Below are 25,387 nucleotides of genomic sequence, written 5' to 3'. Positions count from 1 at the left end.
TTGTTCGATTTCTTTTTTAAAAAAATTGATGAATTTTAGTTTAGAATCTAATTTTAATTTTGAGTATCCATTTTGACTCCACTTAAAATTTGCTCCTAGTATTTTTTTATTGGAAGATCTGTTAGTTGTCTTGACATTATCGTGTATGATGCCGTTCAGCCTCTAATTTGCACTGTCACTCAATACATCTCGCTGCTAATTCCGATAATGGCGGAGGCTACTTCGGCCGCCGTTTCTCCCCCGCCGCCGCCGCTCGATGTCGGCTCCCGCTTCCCGCTCCACTTAATCAAATCCGAGATAATTCCTCCCGCTCCCTCACGATCCCGCTGTGGATCCGCGGCGGCCGCCGATTTCCTGCTCGACTTCGCCGGGCACTCATGGATCGCCTACGGCGCCGCCTCTCTCGTAGTCATATCTCACTTGCCAGACCCTCTATCGGAAGCAGAAACGAGAATCGGGCCGATATATCATCAAGTGATCGAGCTATCTCGAGAAGCCGACGCTCACGTTTCCGCCGTGTGCTGGTCCCCTGCGACGCCGTCCATTGGCGAGCTTGCGGTGGCGTTGGGTGATCGCATTTTTTTGTTATCGTATGGCGGAGATGAAAATCCAACCAGTAAGTTCGCGATTGTCGATTTTCTGACTTGAATTTATGTTTTGAGTTTATTTTGGAAGGGTGGAGTTTGACGAGAGTGTGATTGTTTTAAAATTGAGAATCAAAATCGCATGACTTGAATTTGTAAATGAAATTAGGCGTAATCCTGATGAAACTTGAAGCATTTGCTCTTTTGCATTTCATTTTGGAGTTTGGAGTTCTGAATCACTAGTGGGATGGTTGTGGAGCTCGGTTATGGTTAAGCATATGCAAACTGAACCCGAGATATACTAAAATGAATGGAACTCGCGGGAGCAGCTACATATCTGTTTGATTGATTTGTTTCTAATTTCCCCGTCAAATATTTATTAGGTAGATTTTATTTTCTTAATTAGGTTATTTTAGAATTGGGACTCAGATATATTGTGCATGTATAGGGGCTAAGACCCTGCATTTTACTCTCACACACACATAAAAAGAAATTCTGACCACCTAAGTAAGGAATAAATAATTATTGATCTCACTTATCAGTCAAATCTCAGACACACTTCTTATCCCATCCCTGGAAATAAAGAAATGAGTTAGTAGTGATGAGAGGTTTTCTTTTTCATAATCATCTGCTGTCTGGGTTGTGAGTAGAAACCTGGTATACATCTCTATTGTCGTAAAAAGCATATATGATGGTCTTACGCATTGGTATTAAGTCCTATTGAGATTTTCCTATAGTTCTGACATTGCTTAAGTTAAACGCTCCCCCCTGACGCCCTCTCCCTTGTAATCGAATATGGACTTATTTACTGAGATTCAGGTTCTTTTTGTTGGAGGCAGACTACAATGCTTGTCTTATCCATGAAGGTTGAGGCCATCCAGTGGACAGTTTCAGGAGATGGAATAATTTCAGGAGGCATTGATGTTGTAATGTGGAGAAAGAAGGAGAAGTCGTGGGAAATAGCTTGGTCATTCAAACCAAAAATCCCTCAAGTTCTTGTCTCTACCACCTGGAGTGCCTGTGGTCTTTCAGCTACGGCACCATGGAGTGAAGTACAAGTTGGAGGTTCGTCTGCTTTCCCCAATGATGCAGGAGATTGTGTATTAGTTTTTCAATTTGATGGACATTCTAAATATCCACAACATGAGCTGCGTCATCCAATGCCTATTGGGATGATACAGTGGAGGCCTTCAACAGGAAAACCACCAAGTAAGCATGCTAAGCATGCCCAGAGACCAATCTTGTTAACTTGCTGCCTTGATGGATCTGTTAGGTTATGGGGTGAAATTGATGATGGGAGGATTAGAAGAAATGTAAAGGATAATAGTGACCACAAAGCAAAGTTATCTTTTTGTGTCCTTTCTGTAATCGAGGTAAACCAAACACTGAATGGTATTCTGGGCTCTGATGTCTTTGTAAGATGGGCAATGGACGTTGAAGGTGTGACTGTTAATGATAAAGAAGTATGCTACTATTCATGCTCAGACAATCTTCAGCATGATACAGCTGCTAGATGCGAGTGGTTGATTGGTTTTGGTCGAGAAAGGGTGATAACGATGTGGGCTATTCACTGTCTTGATGATTTTGCTCCAGTGAGATTCCCAAGGGTTACTTTATGGAAGAAGCATGATCTAGTCAGCTCTGTAGTGGAACCAAGTCAATTGCTTATGCATAAAGTGTGCATTATGAGGACTCAAGTTTCTGGCTCTCCCGCTCTTTGCTCATTGGTTCAACTGTCACCTTGTAATTCATTCTCTTGGTGGCAATTATATTCTCAAACCTCAGCTAGCATGAAATTGGAATCTGCTAGTGACGTTCATGCCAACAGCTCTTTGGCAGCTTGTGCCAAAGGAGTGCTAGAAGTTGAAGGTCACATCGATAAAATTTTACAGATTGCAGTTCATCCGTTTTCTTTTGAAGTTAAACTCGCTGCTTCTTTAGATAGAAATGGAATGCTTCTTTTTTGGTCATTTTCAACCTTTTTCAATAGTCATATTGGCCAGCCAATATCTACACCCTCTTGGAAACTCTGTGGAAAACCTGCTATTATCGATCACTCTCCTAAATACACGTGCTTGAGTTGGGCCCCCACAGTGCTAGGTGACAGTAATGTTCTTCTCATGGGACATTCAAATGGCATTGACTGTTTCTTGGTTAAGGTTTTGAAAAACAATGAACAGAAGATCACTTATCACAATTTATTTTCTTTGCCCTTAGTTATTGAAGGTCAAGAACAAGTGCTAACTAGAATGAGCTCCATCCCTTTGCCTTGCAACTGTGATGGGAACTCCGTTTCTAGTAAATTTTTGCTTATAGCATTATGGATGGATACTTTTAGGGCTTTATCCTGGGAAATAACCATCCATTGCGATTATTCACAAGGGAGCTGTTTGAATGACCACTGGAAAACATTTGAAGGTGATTTTTCTGGTAAGCAGTACTTGGTTGCAGTCGACCCTGCCTCATCAGTCATTCCTGTGACTAACAACGATGACAAGGTTACTAGTTGTGCTGTAGTCTGCCCCAGTGACTTGGTTTCATCTTCACAAAAGCTGAGTTCTCCCGATGAGATTGGCAGCACTTGCTATGCCTATCATATGATAACTGGTTGCTTCAATGGCAGCTTAAAACTGTGGAGGAGCATGCCACTCGATTCTTTGAGCTCAGATAAGAAGTGGGCTCTTGTTGGGGTCCTTACTTCTCAGCAAGGTCCTATACTAAATGTCTCTATGAGTCCCTGTGGCCAAAAGATTGCTTCTGCCTCCAAAAATAGTCTATCAAAAAATCATTCTACTACACTTTGCATATGGGAATGCTTGCATGTCAAAGGTGTGGGCAGCTTCATGCTGGAAGATAAACTTTGTTTTGATGGGGTGATTGTTGCTTTTAATTGGTTAAAAATGGGAATTGGTCAGCTATTACTTGCCGTTTGTTCACAAAATGATTTGCGGATATATGCTTCACGACGCCGTGGGGGTCAAGGTGAATTAAAATCAGAGAAGCCTATGGAAGAAAATGCTTGGATATGCATTGCAGCTAAGAGTAATCTACCTCCTATTTCTGACTTCCTTTGGGGCCCTAAGGGCACAGCTGTAGTAGTTCACGACAAGTATTTTAGTATTTTCAGTCACTTTTTGTCGTTATCTGATTACACTGGCTCCCATGACATTGTGCACTATTCAACTTTCACTGATTCTGAAAAAGCACTATCAAAAATTGGAGGCAAATATGAGTCGCAGCCCCCTGCAAAGATGAAAAACAATGTTGAGAGCTTCCAGTGGTACAGTTATGCCACCGAAAAATGTTTCTGGAGCATGTCAGAAATAGCCGAAAAGATAGGAGGATCTTTGCCTCTATTTCACCCAGAGGCCCTTTTTAATAACTTGTGCTCAGGTACTGCTGGTCATGAAATGGTTACTAATATTTTTATGTTAAGTTTTTGTGTCTCTTTATCCTTTAAACTGATGGTGAATGTTTCATCTGTTTAAATCAGCATGAACACCAATTTACAATGATGAATTGTCAATTAAAAGTAGTTTCTGTCCTAATGTGAACCTCAAACTTTTGAGACCCTGGTTCCAAATACTTAACAGCTTTAACCACCTGTTTCCTAGTTGTTTGAAATTTGAGAATTAAAAGCAGAATTTATCTTCTGAAACAAACTCTTTTTATTCCCCACTCTGAAATCTGTTTGGAGAAAGGCATACATAGTCCATGCAATAGCTCTAGCTGGATGCTTGCCATCTTCTTGGATGTCACTAAGGGAGTACATTTAGTCAACATATATATCTAATGACATGGATCCCTTTTGCTTTGTTAACTCATTCTACTTGGAACTTCATGATGTTCATGTTCTTAGTTGTTAGAATGCTTAACATTTATCATTACTTTTCTTTACCTTATTGTTTTATGGCTTCAGGTAACTGGAAACGTGCGTTTATAGCTCTACGCCATCTTGCTAAACATCTTGCTTCTGGCACTTTGTCTGAACAAGGTCATGGTGCTAAAATGCCTAGCAGTTTAGTTTCACCAGTTCCCTTGTCAGATTATCTTGATGGGATTCTTCCACTTCATTCAAGTGGTAACGTATTTCATTGGAGTACATCCCAACTTCACACGGGTTTATTTAACTCTGTCCCGGAGGGTGGTTATGGTGCTCATAATTCCACCATGACTTCATCGCTGTCCAAATCTGAATTTGATGGCTTCATTGAATCTCTTGAGAGTTTGCATTCTTATAATTGCATAAATACAGACGAAAAGATACAGGCCATTGCACTTGTTGATCTTCTACGAGAAGTTGGTAATGCTAACTCAACTTCTGCTTATGGAAGTCTAGATGAACCTGGTCGGAGGTAAGTTTGAACTTTGAACCATTATCACTAATATTATTCAATTTTACATTCCATTTCTTAGAACTCTATGGTAGTTTGCCATCAACTGACTAGCCTTTTTTTCACTGAAGATTCTGGGTTGCAGTGAGGTTCCAGCAACTATATTTTGCTCAAAGATATAGTAGGTTGCCTCTGGTGGAAGAGTTTGTTGTCTCTCCAGGACTCATTGGGTGGGCTTTTCATTCAGATTGCCATGACAATTTGTTTAATTCGTTACTACCAACAGAGCCATCTTGGGAAGAAATGCGCAGTATGGGTGTTGGGTTCTGGTATACAAATGTATCGCAGTTGAGGGTTAAGGTATGGTGTGAGCTAATGCTAAAAAGTAGACAAATATTTGCAGTTGCTTATGCTCTGTTATGGCTCTAACATAATCTGAATGGCAAAAGCATAATGTAGAGGCACTACATCTAGTAAAATGCTCTTGTATGTAGCTAATGACTCACAGCACTGTACATGTTTCCATGTGTAGGTCATATATTTATAGATAAGCCTGCATCGTTTTCATCTGAACGAATACTCATAGATACTTCTAATACTCTTCTTGGGATCCGGTGAGAATTGGATTTAATGTGAGAAATGAGTAACATCCATCAACATGAATTAAACATGCATAAACACATAAATACATGAATAAGAGATGAACGAATAATTTGACCTATGGGGATTCGAGCCCAGATGCTTATTCATCTCTAATTCATGGAATTTATGCACTATGCATGCACAATTCGTGTTAATGCAAATTTCTCATTTCTCACGAAATATATCTAGTATATATGTATTTATTTGTGTGTGCCATTATGTTATTTGATGTCAATCTTATGCTCTGAAAGATATTTTGTCCTTTGTATACCTTTTCAGATTGGAAGGGTTTATTTGTAAATAATATCACTAAAGATATGAGTTAAATATCATGGAATAGTAGGTTTTGTCATTAATTCATAAAGCACATATATATAGTACAAGAGACTAAGCCAGAGTAGGTCACATAACTGATGTGGGATACTTATTCTATAACATATTCTATAACACTTTTGCAGCTGCCAGTTTAGATGATTTATATTTATTTTTTATTTGCAAATTTTTATTTTTGATAGCTAGAACTGAATTGTTGAGCACCTCCATCGTAGAATAATCTTGTAAGATGCATGGAAGGGTGGTTGTCTTCCCTCTTAGTCATTCTTATCTAGGGGTTTGACAGTGTCTTTCTTACTGCAGATGGAAAAGCTGGCTAGACAACAGTATATGAAGAAGAAAGATCCTAAGGCCTGTTTACTCCTTTATATTGTGTTAAACAGGCTTCAAGTTTTGGCTGGCCTCTTCAAAATAAGCAAAGATGAAAAGGATAAACCATTAGCGGGATTTCTCTTTAGAAACTTTCAGGTATCTAATGATCTATCACAATTTTCTTTAACCTCACGTAAGATAAAAAGCTTAAACTCTTCAGCTGCCAATTTTGAGTGTCAAAATCCATACCCTTGTGCAGTTATTTTGTAATCCATTAAGGGAGATTGTATTAGATCAGCAAACTTTGGGAACTTGTGGCTAACATAGATCCCAGAGAAACCCAGAGAATTGTATGCACATAAACAAATTCTTAAAAAATATAACTTCTGATCTATGCTCAATGCCACATGTTGCGGTACTTTAATACTAAAGTAACACACACAAAAAGGAGACATTATTACTCCTGTAAGGCCAAATTCATTTGATGGTTAAGTTGAGGAAAAGGAAAAAATTGAGTGAAATCAAAGGAAGTAAAGGCCAGATATGTGTGCTAGAAAAAATTATCTGAAGGCAAATGGTAATGGTGATGTTTGGTGCCCGAGGGAATAGTGTATACTCATTTCTCAGTTCTCCTCTCATGTTTGTGAGGTTAATAAATTTCACCATTTGCATTACACGCTCCTTGAATTTTGTTTCTTTCTTAGTTTTCATGGACAACAAACAAAAAATTCTTTATGCATTTTGTTCTCCTTTTTAACCAAAACCCTTGAAGCTAGCAAGTTATCAACCTATCTACACTACCCTGTACCCTCTCTAACATTTGCTTTATGAATATATATATCTTTTGCTACTTTCACCTAGACGGTCCTATAGAAGTTACTCTTCTAGATGGTGTCAGATTGTTCCTTAATTTGAATGAGTTAACTGAACCAACTTTCTTTATAGGAAGATAAACATAAGGCTGCAGCTATTAAAAATGCTTATGTACTATTGGGAAAACATCAACTGGAGCTAGCAGTAGCTTTCTTTTTGCTCGGAGGAGATGCTTCTTCTGCTGTGACAGTCTGTGCCAAGAACCTTGGAGATGAACAGCTTGCTCTTGTAATATGTCGTCTCATAGAGGGATGTGGTGGACCTTTAGAATGCAATCTCATTGTAAAGTTTCTCCTCCCATCTGCACTATCAAAAGGCGACTTCTGGATGGCAAGTTTTCTAGAGGTAAGGATAATCTCTACAGCACTATAAACTTTATTTATATGTCAGGTTTCTCTGTCATGCACCTTATATTCATATTGTTGAATGTCCTATTTTATCATTTTGGGAGCAGTGGCTATTGGGAAATTATCCCCAATCGTTTTTCAGAATGCTTGGTGCTGAAGTGGGTTCGGAGGTCAATATTTCTGTCCTTTCATCCTCTCATACCTGTTTTCTGGATCCAAGTATTGGTCAATATTGCCTGATGTTGGCAAACAAAACTAAATTGAAAAATGCTGTTGGGGAGCTTAATGCTGCTAATCTCTGTCGGTGGGCATCTCTGATGAATATTACTTCCTTCCGAAGATGTGGGCTACCTGTAAGTGTCTCTACACAATTTATTTGGACTTATGTTTAGGCTGTAACTCTAGTAAAATGTACAGTATTACGTGATGCTATTACTTCAATAGTATAATAGGCTATAGGCAATAGCACATGTTGATGATAGTTATTGACTATGGAACCGGAAATTACTCTTCCTAAAGCTTCCTTCTTCTTTATGGCGATGACAGTATGCTTAAGGATTATAAAATTTTCACTTCTATGAGTATATCTTGGAGAAGTAATTATTAGCATGCTGAGCTTCTGCTTGCCCATCTGTATAGTTTTATCTTCAAGGATGATTTCTAAATCAAAAGAGTAATGGCCAGTTCTATTTTGTTTCCCAACAAGCTTGAAGCGTTGGAGAGCCTTTTGTCATCTGTGAGCATATTTGGTGGCCCTACCCATGGGAGCTTGACGCATAACCCAACTGGTGATCTTCCTGCTGAATTGACACAACCATCTGTGTATGAGAACTCCTCAAACTGGATGTTGGAAGAGACATCTTTCCATATTATATCGTATTGTAAGTTATATTTAGCATTGCAGTACATGTCAACCTTGATGAAAGAACATCCAAGCTCTTTAGAAAATGATAGGCCATCTTCTTTCAAAGAGGCTATAAACCTGGAGGTTGACCGTCAGGACTTTGAGAAATTACTGAAGGAATTTGAAGACAAGTTGACAGAAGCTATTACATATTTCCAGCAAAAATTCCTCTTGGTTCCTCTCCATCTAATTAAAATGGTAATTGGTGTTGATTTGAACAAGTGCACTGCATTCTAATCATTTTGGGGTTACCTAAACTTTTTTGTTTTGCTTACACAGATTGTATTGTCTTTGTGCCATAATGGTCTAGACTTTATTGGACACTACATATTACAAGATTATGCTCCAAAGTTCCTGTCGCAAGAAAAGAGTAATCGCCCTGATGATTTGTTTTGTTCTCCATCCAATCTGTTTAAAGCTACTGAAGAAATGTTATCACTGTATGTGAAATATATTGTTGCCTCTTGCAAAAACTGCTTGAGATCAACATATTTTTCCGTGGATAGTCTTTCTAGTGAAGGCAGGTTATGCTGGCTTACTGTGTGGGGTTTGTCAGATCAGGGCATGACAGAGACATTTATGTGTCTAAGAGCTATGTTGCAGCTGTTCCTAAGATCCCAAGCTGTAGATTTTCAGAAGTTACTTTTATTTGTTGTCAGTTTGTTTGAATTCCATATACTTTTTGCTACAGCTTGGCTTCAAAAGAATTTCAAAGCTATTATTGTATCTATTGGACCTATTCTGTCTAATTTACTGGACGAAAGTGGCTCTAATGGGTTGAAGATGGAGAATCTGAATAAACTTATTAGTGAGGTTATGGAGTTGCTAGCTCATGGTTTAGTGTATGTTGAGTCAGGACAAAAGCAGGAACCAAGCGGAGCAGTTTCTGATAACAAGGCCTGGCATATCATCAGTTCTTCTTTTTGGGTGTGCATGTCTAAATTCTTGGAACATCAACTCAGTACATTGCCTGAAGTACCTGAAGATTTTTTTTCTTCTGGGCCTCCCCCTGTATTAGAACTTGATGGAAATAATCTACAGCAACAAGCCAGATTGACCTCTAGCACTTTGGTTCAGTTTCTCAAGCTCACGTGCTCAGATATTTCGTTTTATTGTTCAAAGCAATTTGCAACGTACCTACTTCAAGAAGCAAATACTTTGAACAAAAATAACCTTTCATCCTTTGAAAATGGTCTGTATCAATCAGGAGGGGAGAATATTAATCCAATGATTGAATATCCAAAACCATTAGACCACGGCAATGAGTTGCCAGATCTTGATAAGTTAAGGAATATTTTTGCTGGTTCCGAAATCCTTCGTGGAACCTTTGAGAAAGAGTATCACAATTGGCTACCATACATTAAGCAAAAGTCATCTAGTGGATGGAGTTATGCATATGCAAGCATCACAGCAGAGTTCGGATTAGAGGAAAATTGGGATAAAGAAGATGGATTTGGTAGTCCTCGTGCAATTGGATCACCTTTAGCATGTACAACCCCAGATCATCCTTTTAAAACTTCTGATGATAATAATACATGTGACTCAAAGAGGGTGATGCCTTTCCAAAATCCTAAAGAAATATGTAGAAGAAATGGAGAACTTTTGGAGGTACCCTTGCACCCTTTCCTATCCCTATATATAGTTCTGCAATTCCATATAATTTTAATTTCGCCTCACCTGCTTTAATTTTTGGAGCAGGCTCTGTGCATAAACTCCATCGATCAATCCCAGGCTACACTTGCTAGCAATAAGAAGGTTTGTACCTGTGTTTGGTTCATTATGTTTTGCTTTTCCTGAATGTAAAGGGCTGTCTAGTACATGAAAACTTTGGAGCTTATCTGCTATTGGTTGTTTGAATTTGTTTTGAAGCATATATAAATGATAATTAAAAACTTGAATTTGTTATCACTCAATTGTTAGCTTTGTAGGGTGCAAATATTGTAGATTGGTGGAGGATGAAATACTAGTTTAATTTGGAAGGATCTGTAATCTTTGGCCATGTCCTGTGGGTTTGAGCCACTATGAGCCTTTTGCAATTTTAGTAGGATTAGCTTCTGCTATCTTTATCCTGCTTCCTCAATTTATCCTTTAATTTTGAAAATAAGAACTAATAGTACCTGTGAACTTGCCTTCAGTTTTATGAAGTAGATTTTACATTTTTTTTTTAAATTTTCGTATCGGATCAACCTTTTGTAAACAAGCTTTAAGCTATATTTGAGCTGTTGTCTATGTATTTCTTTTGTTCAAATGGGTGCTTGTGCTGTGATATAGCCAAAATTTCCCCAGTAATAATTTATTTCTTGATTGGTTTTCCCTGTGCATATGCTAATGGTTTCCATTTCAGGGGATAGTATATTTCAACTGGGAGGATGGGATTCCTGATAGGTATAAAGCTGAATGTATTTGGGGAGAAGCAGACTGGCCGCACAATGGGTGGGCAGGATACGAGTCCACTCCAGTTCCTACAAATGGTTCTTCTGCTGTGGGCTTTGGAAGTAAGAAGGCCACACACCTTGGGTTGGGAGGGGCCACAATTGGTGCAGGCTCCTTGGTGCAACCAGGAGGAGAATTAACTGGTGGGGGAGCCTTTGGCATTCCAGGATATGCTGGTATGGGAGCATCCAGCCTTGATTGGGATCTACAAGAAAGTTTTGATGAGTTCCTTGATCCACCTGCAACAATTGATAGTGTAAGGACAAGCGCATTTGCATCACATCCATGCAGGCCTTTCTTCTTGGTTGGTTCCAGCAATACTCGCATATACCTTTGGGAGGTATGTTTCTGTGCTTCCATTTTTACCCCTTGCCTCTTCCACTCTAAATCTCACTCCTTCCCTCTCTATCCATTCATTTTTCAATATTTGCCCTGAGTAATTTTCTTCTACTAACCTTTTTGATTTGTATTCAAAATTTCATTTATACCCTTGTACTTTCTCAAAGAAAATAAATGAAAAATTAGAAAACCTTGTGCTTCCTGCGTTATTGATCAAAGGGCAAAGTACAGAAGGCATGTGTAAGTACAGAAGGCATGTGTAGAAATAAAACTACAGTGGGCATAGTTTAAAATATGCAGGAAGCAGTATATGCATTTTCTTAAAATTCCCTCTCATTGCTCTTGTTTACCATGAAAATCAATCTAAAATATGATCTTTCAGTTTGGGAAGGGCACAGCTACTGCAACCTATGGAGTACTTCCGGCTGCAAATGTACCTACACCTTATGCTCTTGCCACTGTGTCTGCTGCGCGTTTTGACCACTGTGGACACAGATTTGTGACTGCCGCATTAGATGGAACTGTATGCACGTGGCAGCTTGAAGTGGGAGGAAGAAGTAACATTCATCCTACAGAATCTTCTGTCTGCTTTAACAATCATACTGCGTGAGTAACTACTCTAAATAATTAAACTGCTGATAAAGTCTGCAATTGAATAACTATACTTTCTTTACTTTCGTGAGACATTCTGCCAGAAGTGAAATAGGCAAATACAATTTTTTGCCCAATCTCGCTCTTATTCTTTTTTGCTGGTTCCCAATCTGCCTAGTTTTTCCCCAGGGGGAAAAATTCTGCTCTTTATTATTCTTTATAGATTTTTTGTAAAAGGAGTTTATTGTCTGCTGGTTTCTGTATCACTTGAAAATTTGCTCTATGCTTCTTCCCTGACAGGCATTTACCACTGGCATTTGCATGCTCCAGGTCCTTTTTCTTGCTTTTTAGTTGCCTTCTGATTTCATCTCGTCATTATAGGGATGTTACTTATGTTACGGCAAGTGGATCAATTGTGGCTGCAGCAGGATACAGCTCCAATGGGGTGAATGTTGTTGTATGGGACACACTTGCTCCTCCAGCTACTTCTCAAGCTTCAATAATGTGTCATGAAGGTTTGTTTTATTTAAGTTTCTGGTGAACTATGTTCAGAATTTGTTATAATTTAATAATGCATCCTTTCCTGTTTCAAAAAAGAATGTGTGCTTTCTTGATCCAGGAGGTGCTCGATCCCTTGCCGTTTTCGATAATGACATAGGGAGTGGTTCTGTCTCTCCTCTCATTTTAACTGGTGGAAAAGGTGGTGATGTTGGGCTTCACGACTTCCGTTACATAGCTACAGGAAGGACTAAGAAACACAAGCACTTGGATCCTGGGGAACATAATATGAATGCTTCATCTTCTGTTGATATGCGTAGCAAAACTGGTGACCAAAATAGGAATGGTATGCTTTGGTACATACCAAAGGCCCACTCAGGTACCGTAACTTATATGCATACACGTGGGAAGGATCCAGTGAGAATGGTAGATATTCGTGAGAATTGAGAATGACACATAAATGTTATGCATGCATAAACACAGTAAATCCCATGCATAAGAAATTTGTGGAAAAGCACCTGGTTGAATTTCACTAATGGTGAATTATTCGGGAATTTCATATGCATGAAATTCACTATTAATATGCATGCATAATTCACATTTTGCATCATTCTTACCTCTAAGGTTGAGTAAAATTCTCAATGTATCTCACCATCTCTCTCTATGTATATTATTAGCTCAAATACAGAGCTTAAACTGACACTGTCATTATCTGCATGAAGGGAGTATCACCAAAATTTCTACAATTCCAAATACCAGTTTCTTCTTGACTGGGAGTAAGGATGGGGATGTGAAGCTTTGGGATGCGAAGAGGGCCAAGTTAGTATTTCACTGGCCAAAATTGCATGAAAGGCACACCTTCTTGCAACCTAGCTCTCGTGGATTTGGTGGAGTTGTTCGGGTAATTCCAAAGACAGTCACCATTATTTTTAGTTAAAAAAGGCTGAAGTGCCAATTTTATCAGTCTATTATGACTCGAGCACTTCCTGTTTCAAAATGTAGAACTAAATATCCACCCTCTCTTTTGCAGGCTGCAGTCACAGACATTCAGGTTGTTTCTAATGGCTTCCTTACATGTGGAGGAGATGGTATTGTAAAATACATCGGATTTCAAGGCAATCCACTGGAGACAACAAATTAAGATCCAACTCCATCGCTGTGCCGTTGTCTCACATGCAAAGAGGTATCAGACTTCATCTCAGCAATTGAGCACACGTGCAACCGGCAAAGTTATAGTTCCCTTATCCACCCAGAATCTGAACATTGGCAGCAGTGATCTTGTTTCCAAACTTGGGCGTGGAGCTAACTCTGAGGTTAAATGCTGTTATGATTTTCTTAACCAATCTCAGCATTTCTGCCATCACACTCTCCAGTTTAATGGGAACTGAACTAACTGGATGTGGCCAAATGACACCATCATTCAGTTTTGAGAGAGATTATGCATAAAGTCTAGGTCTTATGCATTTGAAGCAAGCCAGCAGAGAGCAGTTGGTTAGTTCTTCTTCAAACAGCATCTGTTGCAGTAATTGGCTGGATGCGACGGGATAGACTATGATGGAGGCTTTGTATAGTGATTTTCAAACATAAATAGGGCACTTCCTTGTCAATTGTCAAGTGTGTATGCAGTGTACATTATTACGAATAGATCAAATCAAATGCGCTTTTTATTTATTAATTTTTTGTCTGTCTTCTAGTCTGGTGAAGCCGAGAATTGAAGTGAGCCAATGTTACAAGTGATAAGTAGAGTGAGATGTAACTAATTAAATTAATTTGATATAAACCAACATGGTGTGATTAGTTGGTTTCGACCACGCCGGAGTTTGGAACTATGCAAGTCTGGTTTGTACATTTGAATTCCTACACAATATTCACCAGTATATATAAACAAAATACATGGACAGAGCAACAAGGTTTCGTGGTGTAGTTGGTTATCACGTCAGTCTAACACACTGAAGGTCTCCGGTTCGAGTCCGGGCGAAGCCAATTCATGTTTTTCGTTTTATAAGTTTTAATATTTCAATAATTTGTTGGTGATCAACCTATTTGATTCCTTCTTGTTTCTGCACACAATATTCAATCCTCTGCTTGCTTAATCTGCTGACTTTGACGTTCCAATGGAAATAATAAAGGCTCCATATATTTGCTCGTCTAATAGTATTGTTTTGCATATAGGAACCATCTTTCATGGTCTGAACCGAAACCAACATATCAGTTCTATTAGTTTGATTGTCGTTAATAATCTTATCTCATCTATATTGGTTCGATTGTCATTCATAATTTTTAGAATCGTATCGATCTATCGGATGATATATTAATCACTGATTTTGACCCAAAATTAAAAAAATATTGGGAAAACCACGAAGAATTATTAAAAAAATTGATATTAATATCATTAAATACTTTATTAAGGCTACTTTATAGCATTACTGTTGCTTATTCTTTCCGTGAAAGTCAATATTCTAATATTTCTATATCAAAATTAATCTGTGGATTGCTTAAATTCAATATCTAAAACTCTGACTCTGGACTAATATATATCCAATTAGTCTCACTTATGAGCGCTAGTTGAATTTCTTACCACCAACCGTCAAGTCAAGGTTTAATTATACTGTGCCCGCAGGGGCTTAGCGCAGTTGGTTCCGGGGGAGCAGATATTGCTACAAGGAGCTGGGTTCGAATCCCACTACTGGCGTGTGGGAGCTTCCATCTCTCAGGCACAAGTGTGAGGCCTTGGGAGATGGGGGCCTTGGGAGATGGGCTCCTGTCAGGATAGTGGGTTGAAGGCCTCCTCTCTAACGGGCCGCTGTGTACCCTGATTGAACCCCCTCACAAACTGTCGGACCGGGGTGTGGGGGCGGCCAGGATGACCGCATCACTTTTTTTGCTACAAGGTTTAATTATACTGTGAAAGCATTGACAGCCTTTTTTCTTAGGTTTGGCATAATCAATGGAAAAAGATGAAATCACCCATAGTATATTTTATTCAAAGGTAATGTAATATACGTTAGCTATAGAAAATACATACAGGTGGTGAAATGCTCAAATTTGTTTGCATATGTAGTAAATAAATATAGTACTCGAATTATTTTTTTAACATGGGAAATGGTGGTTAAAATTTGGCGATTCACTTTGTTATAATAATAGTAATAATAATACAAAATTTCCTAGCTATTATTATATTCAAATTAGGGCCACTAAGATATGTTAATTTTCCCTCCTTTGACAACTAATGTTTCTTTGTGGTTCTCGGCTAGTCGCTTTCAAGACACAAGACGCCCATTTTATTTCGTGATCATAAAATATCATATTTGCCATTACCAATTAAAATCAAAACTAGCTAGGGAGTGGTCCTTACTCCTTAGCCTTTGGATTCTTTTTCAAGCAATTTAAGCTGGCATCGCCATTTTTACTTATTTTCACATAAAAAAATGAATTTAGCATACTCATTAAGATTTGTTTTAAACTGATATATATACCGCAATTATTGTAACTTTATTGATATTCTTTTCACTTTGTAATTAAAAAAACAAAGTAGTAATCACAATTTCTTACTACCCAACTAAATTGAATCAAAGTAGTAATCAAAGTAGTGCAGTTGTTGGCTTATGATTGATGCGGTGGATTACATGAACAACAATGCAATTTAATTTTCTTCATTGTGATTAGATTGAATTAGATGGGAGTGTAACATTTGATCAGTATATAAATATATTGATACTGACATTAGAAGATATAAACATAACTCTTTGCAGTGTGCGAATGGCATCTTAATATGTATTCAAATACGTTCCTTAATTATCAATAAAAAAAGAACACTCAAAAATAAATGCCCTAGTTATCATTTTGGGTTATATAAGGTTTTATTCTTATTCAGCAACCTCAAAAGTTTTGGATTGGATTAGCATCCACATTTAAAATATGGGTAATGATTAATAAATATATTATGGGATCTTATTTATAAATGCCAATAGGTTAATATCAAAATGGTAAAATGAGATTATTCTGTGATTCAAAAAAAATGTGAAAATACGTTACATGATCCATATAACTTGAAAATGATTTAGTTTTATGTAAAATAAATGATTTTTGAGAGTGGAGTAATTAATTGGGCTTTGAGGCTACGAAAGATCACAATGTACGGCACACAACTCGCTACGCCGTATTCGGGGATGAACGCGCCAAGCCCAACAAAAGGCTCGGCAATGCCAATCATTTGAATACTCAAATAAAAATACAAAAGCAAACACCATCTCTCTCTCTCTCTCTCTAGATGAGTGAAATCTGAATCCACACCTATCCTCTCGCCCAATTCTGTTTCCACTGAACTTTCAGGTTTCTTTCTCGCTTTATCTCTCTATTACCTCCCGATCATCATTCTTTCTCATGCAGTATTTGTTTGATGCTTGATGAAATTTATTTTACTGAATTGCAAGGATAATTTATCCGTTTTATATGTGCTTGTTGGTTTAGGTTTAATTTGTTCTTCATTTGACTTTGACATTTGGCGTTCATCAATCATAATGTACTTTTGGACTCGCAATTTTACTGGTAGATTATCATGAAATTCTCTACTTTTCTTGTTATAATTGGTAATCAATTGAAATGAAGCAGCTTCAGCAACGGATTTTGCGAAGAAAGTTCTTGTTGCGTGTGACGCCAGTTTCCTCTGATAGTGATTTTCGCTTTGTTGTCTTTTGAATGTGATTAACCTCATTGTCCTTTTATAAAATTTATATAAAAAAAAAACATTTCTTTCATCCTCTTCGCAATTGATCCTTTTCCTATTAACATAGTTAATTTTGCCTCCACTTGAATATTGTTTTGGAGAAAATGTTAGTACCACTTAATTGGGGGAGATTTCAACTCAATATAATCTCTTATTGAAATCTGCAGGATGAAAAATGGCAGTAGCTGAAGCTAGGGCGGTTTTGCACAGGACAGCTAACCGATGCATGGTGCAAGAAGATGCAAAGCGAGCTCCAAAATTCGCTTATTGCTCGACAATACCTACATCTGTGAAACAGGCTGATACTGTCTCTAGTGCATCCAGAGGCCTAGATGTTCCCAATGGAGTGTCCATACCTTTTAATCTAAATCCTTCATTTATAAATTTATCCCCCAATTCGAAATGGTGGCTGCAACCGCAACTAAATTATGGGTATCAGAAGGGTTCGACAAATCAACAGTTTACATCTTCCGAGTGTAGTATGGATATCTGGCAAAAGCACGAAAGCTCTGGAGCTTTAGTGAGGAATGAGGATAATCAGGGTAGAAATATAGTAACTGGTGAAAAGTTAGAGTTTGGAGTTAAAGAGGATGATAGAGAAGTACCTGTTAAAGATCTTGGTCCCAAGGTTCCAAAACATGCTGATGAGATTTCTTTTGATCCCAAGTCGCGGGTAGGGGCTGGAAAAAATGCTCCGTGGTGGCGAACTGCTGATACTGATGAATTGGCTTTGTTGGTTGCACAAAGGTCGCTTGACTATATAGAGAATTGTGACCTTCCCATGCCTCAGAACACTCATGTGAAGAAGGATGTGGATGTAAAGCTATCTTGTTTTTGCCATGATGGAAGTGCCTGTGACAAACATTTTGTGTTAGCAGAGGGTCAATCAGAAAACAGTACAGAGAAGCTCTTTAGGTAATTTGCTCCTTTTCTTTAATTGTTCTTAGCCTGCTACATTGAACATTTCATGAGCACATTGTGTTAACATCTGTAGCCTTTGTATGTTCGTTTTGGTAGTGTCGACAAATCATTCACAGTTTCTGGTTGTGGAAGTTGATCATTTTAAATATGTAAATATAAAAAATAAAAAATGCACCAGAAAGATTGATTACATTTGGCATATGTGTGGCTGCATGATTTTAGGCTAAACTTTTCTTAACTAGAACTACACTGATGATTTTGACCTTAAAAACAGTGATATCCCGACTCTTGAAACAACGGTTGAGAATGACCAGAGCAAGGCCCAACTGATGGAAGCCCTATGTCACTCCCAGACTCGTGCAAGAGAAGCCGAGAGGGCAGCAAAACAAGCCTGTGCAGAGAAAGAGCATGTGGTCAAGCTTGTATTTAGGCAAGCATCTCAGCTGTTCGCCTATAAACAGTGGCTCCGAATCGAGAGCATGTATCTCCAGTTCCTGAACAGCTCAAGCCAGTCAGTGGTCCCTATGGTACCTTGGGCACCTCAAATAACTAAGAAGGCACAGACGGCCAGAGACATGACTTCCAGTAGAAACCGCGCCAAAAATTCAAGCTCTCGGCATGAAGCTAGTAAGTGTACAGTTGCTTTCACCATAGGGCTAGGACTAGCTGGTGCTGGATTCTTGCTGGGATGGTCCATTGCGTGGATGTTTCCAAGTTGGTGATAAAGTTGTGCAGTCTGTATATCATCTACTGCAGCTTGAGAGTTTTGTGCGCTTGTATGATGTTAATAGAGCTGTATTTTCCCTTTTCTTGTACGTGATTAAGTGTATTGCCTTTAATTTCAGTTTTTTGGTCTTTGAGTTATCCTTCTACGTTATGTAGCAATGTTGTAAATATGATCTTGATGGAACTTTGGCAAATACTTGCAATAAGATTGGGCTAAGGGATGGAGTTGTAGCATTTTGTGGCTTTTAATAGTTAAAATATCTTCTTTGTAGCATTAATTCACATTCTTCCTTGAACATTTATGATTTAATATTATAGTATACCTTTTTCATAGAAAAAATTGTAAAGTACTTGCATTTACAGGAAAATAAAATGAAAATTGTATATAAAGAATATGAGGAAAATTATAGGATTTTTGTGATTCATCAAAATTTTCTACCAATACCTTGTGTAAAGTGGTAAACGGTAAACCGATTGGAATTTGTGGGGTTTTAGAAATGGTATCTATACCATCCCTTATATTTTAGCACGTTTACAAAAATTAATCTGTTTTCATTTAGAGAGTACATTACTCCATATGATATTATTGTCATATGATGAAGTTATTTAAGTAAAATTATAAGTTCCAGGCCATTTTGGGCTTAAGTGATGAGCACATTTTAGTTGGCCCATCTTATGATCTAACCCGACCCGGCTTTGCTGAATAGTGAATACCCAAGCTATTCACACACACACACAGAAAAAGGGAATACGCACAGCGAGTGGGAGAGAGAGATCCTGAAATTGGAAAGATGCCGGTGATGGATAAGCTGAAGATTTTCGTTGTACAAGAGCCTGTTGTGGCGGCTTCTTGCCTCATCGCTGGCGTTGGTCTGTATTTCTTCTATTCTTCATAGCTTTATTTATATCCACGCATTCCGAATTTCATTGCTGAAGCTGTATTTCATTTTGCTCACATGCTTTTGATTTCTGAGTTTTCTTAAAATACAGATAATCAGTGCTATTACATTAAGTTAGAGCTAACGGATTTGGAATTGCCGAGTCAATCTGCTTCAATTGAGATGTAGTATTGGCTATTTTTTGTTCGCAATCACTAGAGGCCCTAATTCTAGCTTGTGATCAATTATTTGATTGTTACAAAATTACTTTCGGAATTCGGATCAATGGTTTTTATTTATTACCATACAAATTAGGGCAAAGTTCAAGACTTAATTACTTTGATGCACTAGAATTTTGAATGGTAGATTGGACATATGCTCAATAGTCAATATCGTATTGTTCTAGAAATGGGGGAAATAATAAGGTTGGATTGTTTGGGATGCACTAGAATTGTGAATGAGGATTTGGTTTATATTTTTTATCATTAGTCATTGAATGTAGCATTTTAATGGAATGTGATAGTAAAGCCACAATCTTGCTTTTAAGAGATAATGGTTTGTGTGATATCTTGGTGTGTTGATTATCTCTTGCTCCATGTTTTAAAAAATGTCGCAAACATCTTTGTAATAGTAAATTGATAATCTCTTTATCCATGTTTGAAAAGAATGTTTCAAACATCTTTGTAATAGTAACAATTTCTGTCCTCTTGTTTTGTGAAAAAATGATGCAGGACTCTTCCTTCCGGCTGTTGTGAGGCCTATATTGGATTCCTATGGCGCATCCAACCAAGGGCCCAAGACTTGTATGAGTGATGTAAGTGATACATTGCATTAGGCGCCCTTTTCTCCGTTTTATGTGCAGTTTAGTTTCAGCATTAATATGGGCATAGACATTTTGTAGCCAGTATGGTTTTCATGGATCACTTGATTTCATCTGTTACCAGCTTTCCATGCTTCAGATTATCGTTGAATAGCCTAATAAACCACTGGTTGGCCATATATTTGAAAGTATATCTCTTTCTGTAGAAGCCAGTCTTGTTCCTGCTTTCTGTATACTAATAGATCCACTTTGTTCTGCTCTGTATTGCTGCTGTCATTTCCCCGACCTAGCAAATGGAACTTATCTTGAACAAATTAGTAGAAAAGTCGAGGCTTAATGCACATCATCTATGTCCCTCAACTGCTCTCTTTGGGCATCACCGTGCTTCTACTCTTTTCAGCTTCCAAGGATACTGTGTTTTGCTCTGACCCCTATTATCCTGCGATGTTGATTTCCTGTCTTAACACTTAGATAGTCAATGCCTCTTTTGATAATAGATTGAATACTAGTAGTATATAACTCACAATGATTTCTTGCTTTCTAAAATTATTTCTTATCCGTTGGCGAGTACATAGGTTTGAACTCTCTTCTGTTTCTCAATCTGCAGATAGTTGCTACTATGATTGAGAAGAAGAGATAAACGTCAGATTGGGCAATTTTTCTGTTACTATGCAGCTCCTTGAGAATAAATTCAACCCAAATCTCCATCTTCTATAAATGTTATCTTTTACATCCTACTTTGTAAAAGGACGAGAAGACTTATATGCTACTCCTAGCATAGACATTGTCACATGTAACAAATTTACAAAGTTTCAGTCACATAATTGTTGTATGGTATTTTATTTTTCATTGAAATTTTCTGGTTCTTGCTGCCACTACCCATTTCTTTGGTTGGAAATCTTGTGTTGCTTTTTAATGTGAAATCATTACTTATTGACCCATTATCGGATGTGAGATGATTATGCTAAACAACTTTCTTATTTTCTTATGATTATTTTCACCGGCCTGTCAAATGTGACAAACCTGTATTTATTTTTGGATTAAAGCCGTTTTCTACGCTTATTTTAATTTGTTGCTCTGGAAATAAAGGACCAGAAAACAGCAATTAACATTTAAATTATACTGCTATTATTCTTCGCTACAGTGGTAATATAGGGTATGAAAAGCAATATCATCACAAGCATGAACATTAGTTCGAAACAGAGAGTTCCAAACTTTTTTCTTCTCTGTTTTTGGTTCAAAGGGGTGTAATAAAATTCTGCAAATGATTCATGATACGTTATCAACCCTTGAATGCCGGCCTTCTTTATTTGATTTCTTGCCTTTCCAGTGCATCACTTGCTTTATGCCATGGCAAAAACTAGTCTGCAAACAAGCACACCACCGTTACATAATAAATATTATACCCAAAAAAAAAACAATAAAAGCCCCAGACCCACTATTTATTCTCTTCTTTCAAATCCTACAACAGTAGTATTTCACAGCTTGCCATGCCCCTGTGATTTGCAGAAGTCTGCCTACCCTTGATAATTTATGGACCATATTTTCAACATTTTTGGTAATTTGTGTGGAAAATTTAAGGTATTAACATTATAGTCAGGGTCCCCTCTTTACTCTCCCACATGACCATATTAATTCTTCCAACTATATGCCAAAAAATAATGATACTAGTCATAAATTACACTGACAACTATAATTATGGCTACAGATATATCCATAAACCATGAAAACCACTATTCTACACTGCCTGTATAAATTTACATCTCATAGTATAAAAATCACAATTCTCTGGAAAAGTAAAAATATTATGTATTAATTCCAACATAACGTATTACTAGTAGTATATGATAAAATTAGTTAAAATAGGTAAAGTAGTGGGCACATTGGAACACTAATCATCCAGCATCCATTGTAGAAACTAGAAGTGATATTTAGAGTCTTAAAAAAAGAAAAGAAAATACCCATAAATGAGGAGAGAGGTTGGAGAAGGTTCCGGTTCCGTTTGTGTTGATTTTGAGGCCACAGTTATTATTAGCAAACAAATCCTCAGTGTTGGTGCAGCTACTAACCGTGGAGGTGGAGGGCGAGAATCTGCAACTACCGGCCTCCGTCTTACCGCCCTTGAATTTACCAAAAAGCCCTCTGGCCTCGGGGCCGTCTCTGAAGAATCTGAAGGACGAGAATTTGGGGCGGCCGACGCTGTAGGGCCCGTCGAGCACGGTGGTGGGCGAGGGCGTTTTCGTGAATTTGTCGGCCATACACGGCGGGAGCTCCAATGATTTGGCGGGTTTGGGGCGGGTTATGATGTCGGAGCAGGGCCGGGGCTTCCCGGGCTGCTCTTCCCATTTGAAGGGGATGGTGGCTGACGCTTGGAACGGCGGCGTTGATGGATGCTCCGCTGAATCGGGAATCTCTGCAAATGGAAGCTTTAGTGTGGGAAAACATGCCTCATTCATCATTCTTTTTTTGTGATAATCAGTTGGAGTTTTTAAGTGGAAATGGAGTTTGATGTGGACAAAAAAGGGGTGATATGTTGTGCTTGAGATTGACTTCATATTGATTAAATGATTATTTATATAACGAGATGAACTTATAAACTTTTTGGTTGTATTCTCTTAACACTACTACAATCATACAATCATACAATCATACAATGGAATGTGGACTATGGAGAGTGGATATTTGACAAGTATTTCATGATAATGAATCATTTTCTTATCTCTTTTCTCATTCTATTACCTATTGTATTAGTTGCTATGATTCATTATCATATAATTATTTTTTTAGACATAAGTTGTGAGATATAATCTAATTATCAAAGATAATAAATATTTAATTATGAAATATAATCTTTCAAATTCAACGTCTCTTTAATGTACAACTATAGTTTAGAAATATTGAAACGCCATAAAATATGAAACTAGCATTCACTACTAATTGAGGGGAAAACATCGCTTATGATTGAAGATAGGCGAGAAATTCCACACATTATGATCCAACAATACATCTATAGCTTACATACGATTGCCCCTATACTATGTGTGGTTGCGTCACCGCCTCATCCTCTATATTGATATTAACTCTAATCCATATTATATCGTGAATTTTTATTCACTATTAGTGCCAAAGATGGGAGAGGGCTTAGCTTAAGCCCAACAATAAAAGAAATCATAAATTTGTGAAATTGTTTGTATGTGTGAATTACTATGCAAAAATTCATAAAAATAAATCATAGAAAAATTGACTTATCCAGATACTGCACTTGAAATTCAGAAAATATAACATCGTGTCCTCCAACATATGTTGATATAATTAAGAATGTGGTGATTTTATGCAATAGGTAAGAATGTAGTAATGAGTTATTGGGGAAGTACTATGATTAGTGGAGTTAGTAACAGTATAAGACACATGATATGCATAGGATTCTATAGTAGGGATAACGAATGGCAGTTAATCAATCCGTATCACTTGGATTTTATCTGCCCATCAACATAATACATCCGACAACATTTACACTTTATGGAATTTTTGTTTTCTTTTCTGTGTTTTCTTTAAATTACTTAGAAATTCTTATTTTCCATGAAAATATATGCTCTCCTAGGTATTTTAGAACTCAAATAAACTTCAAATGGGAAACGAAAGTGAAAGGGATGTTGACTGTAAAAGTGACCACATAACAGCCTTTGATGTTCAATTTCAATTTTTCAAATTAAAGATTGAAATAAAATACATGCAAAGAGAAAAATGGTACTGAAGCAGACGAACGATGAAATCTTTTCTCGGTCTTCCCTTTTTTAAGCCTTTTAGGTTTTCACACATAGATATATAAACAGACGGTCACAATTTTTGTCATTCAATATTTTGAATTTTTGATCATCTAATACATGAGGTGGACTGGTGGTGTATAGAGAGACTAGAGAGCCAATGCAAATGAAATATTAGTAACATTTATATTTTTCTAAAATTTATTCGAGAATATAATTTTAGGTGATTTAGTTCATTGATACGTTACCATGAAATTTGGTTCTATAAAAGAAATTTAAAAAAATAGATTTGATAGGAGCTCACGTTGTACAATCAAATCAATTTATGCACAATACTTACATCTGATACAATTCAAAACTTAAACAGCAATTTGTTTGAACTCGATATGATAATAGACATTTCAGTCACTTGCCTCGCCTAATTAATCATGACGAGATTATAATGGAAACAAAGAAATTATAATGTCTAGGCCACGTTTACTAATACAAATTTGATTGATTTAACGCACAAAACGCCAAAAATGTGACCCAAATTCCTTAGTCAAAAATGATTTTCGTTTCGCATGAATATGACTTGCACTTTAATCATCCTTTTCTCTTGTGGTGATTTAAATAGATTTGATTCACACAATTTTCTAAGTGAACCAGAATGATTGAAAATACATTTGGACTTTAGCCGAGATGGGCTCAGCCCAACTTCAACTCTCTACATAGAAAATAGGCCCATTTCGTTTGAGAGTTTCAACTAGTTTACACTTTTAAGAAGATTAATTTAATGGGCCACTGAAATAATAAAAACTAGGAGTACTAACTTTTACTATATGTCAAGAAAATAAAATGTGGATGACAATTAACTATGGGTCCGATTGTTAATGATACCAATATCCATTAAATGGCCTAAACAAAAGGTCATTTATTTTAATTCCTTTTTTTTTAACTTCACGTTCAATTATTTTATTTCGCAAAACCAAAGTTCTCATATTTATAGGGATATGTTCATTCAAATTCTTGTCTATTCCATAATTTTAAAAAGCAGTATTTAACATTTTTTCTTGTTACATTACATGCTTTGATTTGGGTGAAATAACATTTGATATAACATCCAAAATCCAAAATCTAGGCTTAGTATCCGTTCCATAAAAATAGTTTATTTTTGACAAATTTTCTCTCTTACTAGGCTTATATATTAAATTGAATCTTCATCAATTTAGCAATAGATCGAACATTTAGTCACTCACGTCATCAATTGATAACATAAGAAAATCATAATATTATTTATAATATTATAGATAATACTTGGTAATAATAATTGTTATTATTATTTCAATAAATAATATAATTAAGAATTTTTTTTTTAATTAT

At 37.1% G+C, this 25,387-nt stretch overlaps 4 protein-coding genes and 1 non-coding gene across 9 annotated transcripts; 4 read left to right on the top strand and 1 right to left on the bottom strand.

Annotated features, from left to right (window-relative positions):
* The first annotated feature begins 157 nt into the window (after window positions 1–157).
* LOC125185681 lies at window positions 158–13,865 on the top strand. 4 transcript variants are annotated; one of them, XM_048082260.1, is made up of 17 exons: window positions 158–616; window positions 1,404–3,977; window positions 4,504–4,939; window positions 5,050–5,278; window positions 6,197–6,361; window positions 7,151–7,423; window positions 7,533–7,778; window positions 8,132–8,527; window positions 8,609–9,937; window positions 10,028–10,084; window positions 10,674–11,102; window positions 11,484–11,707; window positions 12,074–12,207; window positions 12,312–12,569; window positions 12,913–13,091; window positions 13,221–13,373; window positions 13,464–13,865. In XM_048082260.1, the coding sequence occupies exons 1-16, from the start codon at window positions 208–210 to the stop codon at window positions 13,329–13,331; spliced, it is 7,449 nt and encodes a 2,482-aa protein (XP_047938217.1). In that variant the 5' UTR covers window positions 158–207; the 3' UTR covers window positions 13,332–13,373; window positions 13,464–13,865. The 4 variants fall into 4 exon arrangements, with proteins under 4 accessions (XP_047938217.1, XP_047938214.1, XP_047938218.1 ...); XM_048082257.1 differs by having other exon boundaries at window positions 13,221–13,865; XM_048082261.1 differs by having other exon boundaries at window positions 462–616; window positions 1,424–3,977; window positions 13,221–13,865.
* A 234-nt stretch (window positions 13,866–14,099) lies between these two features.
* On the top strand, window positions 14,100–14,173 carry TRNAV-AAC. The gene has a single exon. It is a non-coding gene; the product is annotated as a tRNA-Val (tRNA).
* A 2,222-nt stretch (window positions 14,174–16,395) lies between these two features.
* Window positions 16,396–18,797, top strand: LOC125185684. Its single transcript, XM_048082264.1, has 3 exons — window positions 16,396–16,522; window positions 17,084–17,831; window positions 18,112–18,797. Exons 2-3 carry the CDS (start codon window positions 17,092–17,094, stop codon window positions 18,557–18,559), a joined length of 1,188 nt encoding a protein of 395 aa, XP_047938221.1. The 5' UTR covers window positions 16,396–16,522; window positions 17,084–17,091; the 3' UTR covers window positions 18,560–18,797.
* Window positions 18,798–19,282: 485 nt separating this feature from the next.
* Window positions 19,283–21,136, top strand: LOC125185688. The gene is made up of 3 exons (XM_048082268.1): window positions 19,283–19,433; window positions 20,173–20,255; window positions 20,869–21,136. The coding sequence occupies exons 1-3, from the start codon at window positions 19,355–19,357 to the stop codon at window positions 20,899–20,901; spliced, it is 195 nt and encodes a 64-aa protein (XP_047938225.1). The 5' UTR covers window positions 19,283–19,354; the 3' UTR covers window positions 20,902–21,136.
* Window positions 21,137–21,366: 230 nt separating this feature from the next.
* Window positions 21,367–22,823, bottom strand: LOC125185686 (uncharacterized protein At4g00950-like). Of its 2 annotated transcripts, none has more exons than XM_048082267.1 (2): window positions 22,331–22,823; window positions 21,367–21,626 (listed from the first exon to the last, which is right to left on the bottom strand). In XM_048082267.1, the coding sequence occupies exons 1-2, from the start codon at window positions 22,814–22,816 to the stop codon at window positions 21,531–21,533; spliced, it is 582 nt and encodes a 193-aa protein (XP_047938224.1). In that variant the 5' UTR covers window positions 22,817–22,823; the 3' UTR covers window positions 21,367–21,530. The 2 variants fall into 2 exon arrangements, with proteins under 2 accessions (XP_047938224.1, XP_047938223.1); XM_048082266.1 differs by having other exon boundaries at window positions 22,223–22,821.
* Window positions 22,824–25,387: the final 2,564 nt, after the last annotated feature.

This window comes from Salvia hispanica, chromosome 4 (assembly GCF_023119035.1).
Source record: "Salvia hispanica cultivar TCC Black 2014 chromosome 4, UniMelb_Shisp_WGS_1.0, whole genome shotgun sequence".
Lineage (NCBI taxonomy): Eukaryota > Viridiplantae > Streptophyta > Magnoliopsida > Lamiales > Lamiaceae > Salvia > Salvia hispanica.
Note: the sequence above shows the minus strand (reverse complement) of the source record. Positions and strands in the feature narration are given on the sequence as shown.

Excerpts from the sequence above, each read along its gene's own strand:
- LOC125185681 (XM_048082260.1), top strand. The coding sequence starts at position 208 with ATGGCGGAGGCTACTTCGGCCGCCGTTTCTCCCCCGCCGCCGCCGCTC. Across the intron at positions 3,978-4,503 it reads TTTTAATAACTTGTGCTCAG|GTAACTGGAAACGTGCGTTT; the intron begins GTACTGCTGGTC and ends TTATGGCTTCAG. Across the intron at positions 4,940-5,049 it reads CTAGATGAACCTGGTCGGAG|ATTCTGGGTTGCAGTGAGGT; the intron begins GTAAGTTTGAAC and ends TTTTCACTGAAG.
- LOC125185684 (XM_048082264.1), top strand. The coding sequence starts at position 17,092 with ATGGCAGTAGCTGAAGCTAGGGCGGTTTTGCACAGGACAGCTAACCGA. Across the intron at positions 17,832-18,111 it reads AGTACAGAGAAGCTCTTTAG|TGATATCCCGACTCTTGAAA; the intron begins GTAATTTGCTCC and ends CCTTAAAAACAG.
- LOC125185688 (XM_048082268.1), top strand. The coding sequence starts at position 19,355 with ATGCCGGTGATGGATAAGCTGAAGATTTTCGTTGTACAAGAGCCTGTT. Across the intron at positions 19,434-20,172 it reads TTGCCTCATCGCTGGCGTTG|GACTCTTCCTTCCGGCTGTT; the intron begins GTCTGTATTTCT and ends AAAATGATGCAG. Across the intron at positions 20,256-20,868 it reads CCAAGACTTGTATGAGTGAT|ATAGTTGCTACTATGATTGA; the intron begins GTAAGTGATACA and ends CTCAATCTGCAG.
- LOC125185686 (XM_048082266.1), bottom strand. The coding sequence starts at position 22,816 with ATGAAGTCAATCTCAAGCACAACATATCACCCCTTTTTTGTCCACATC. Across the intron at positions 21,627-22,222 it reads ACCTCTCTCCTCATTTATGG|ACTAGTTTTTGCCATGGCAT; the intron begins GTATTTTCTTTT and ends GCTTGTTTGCAG.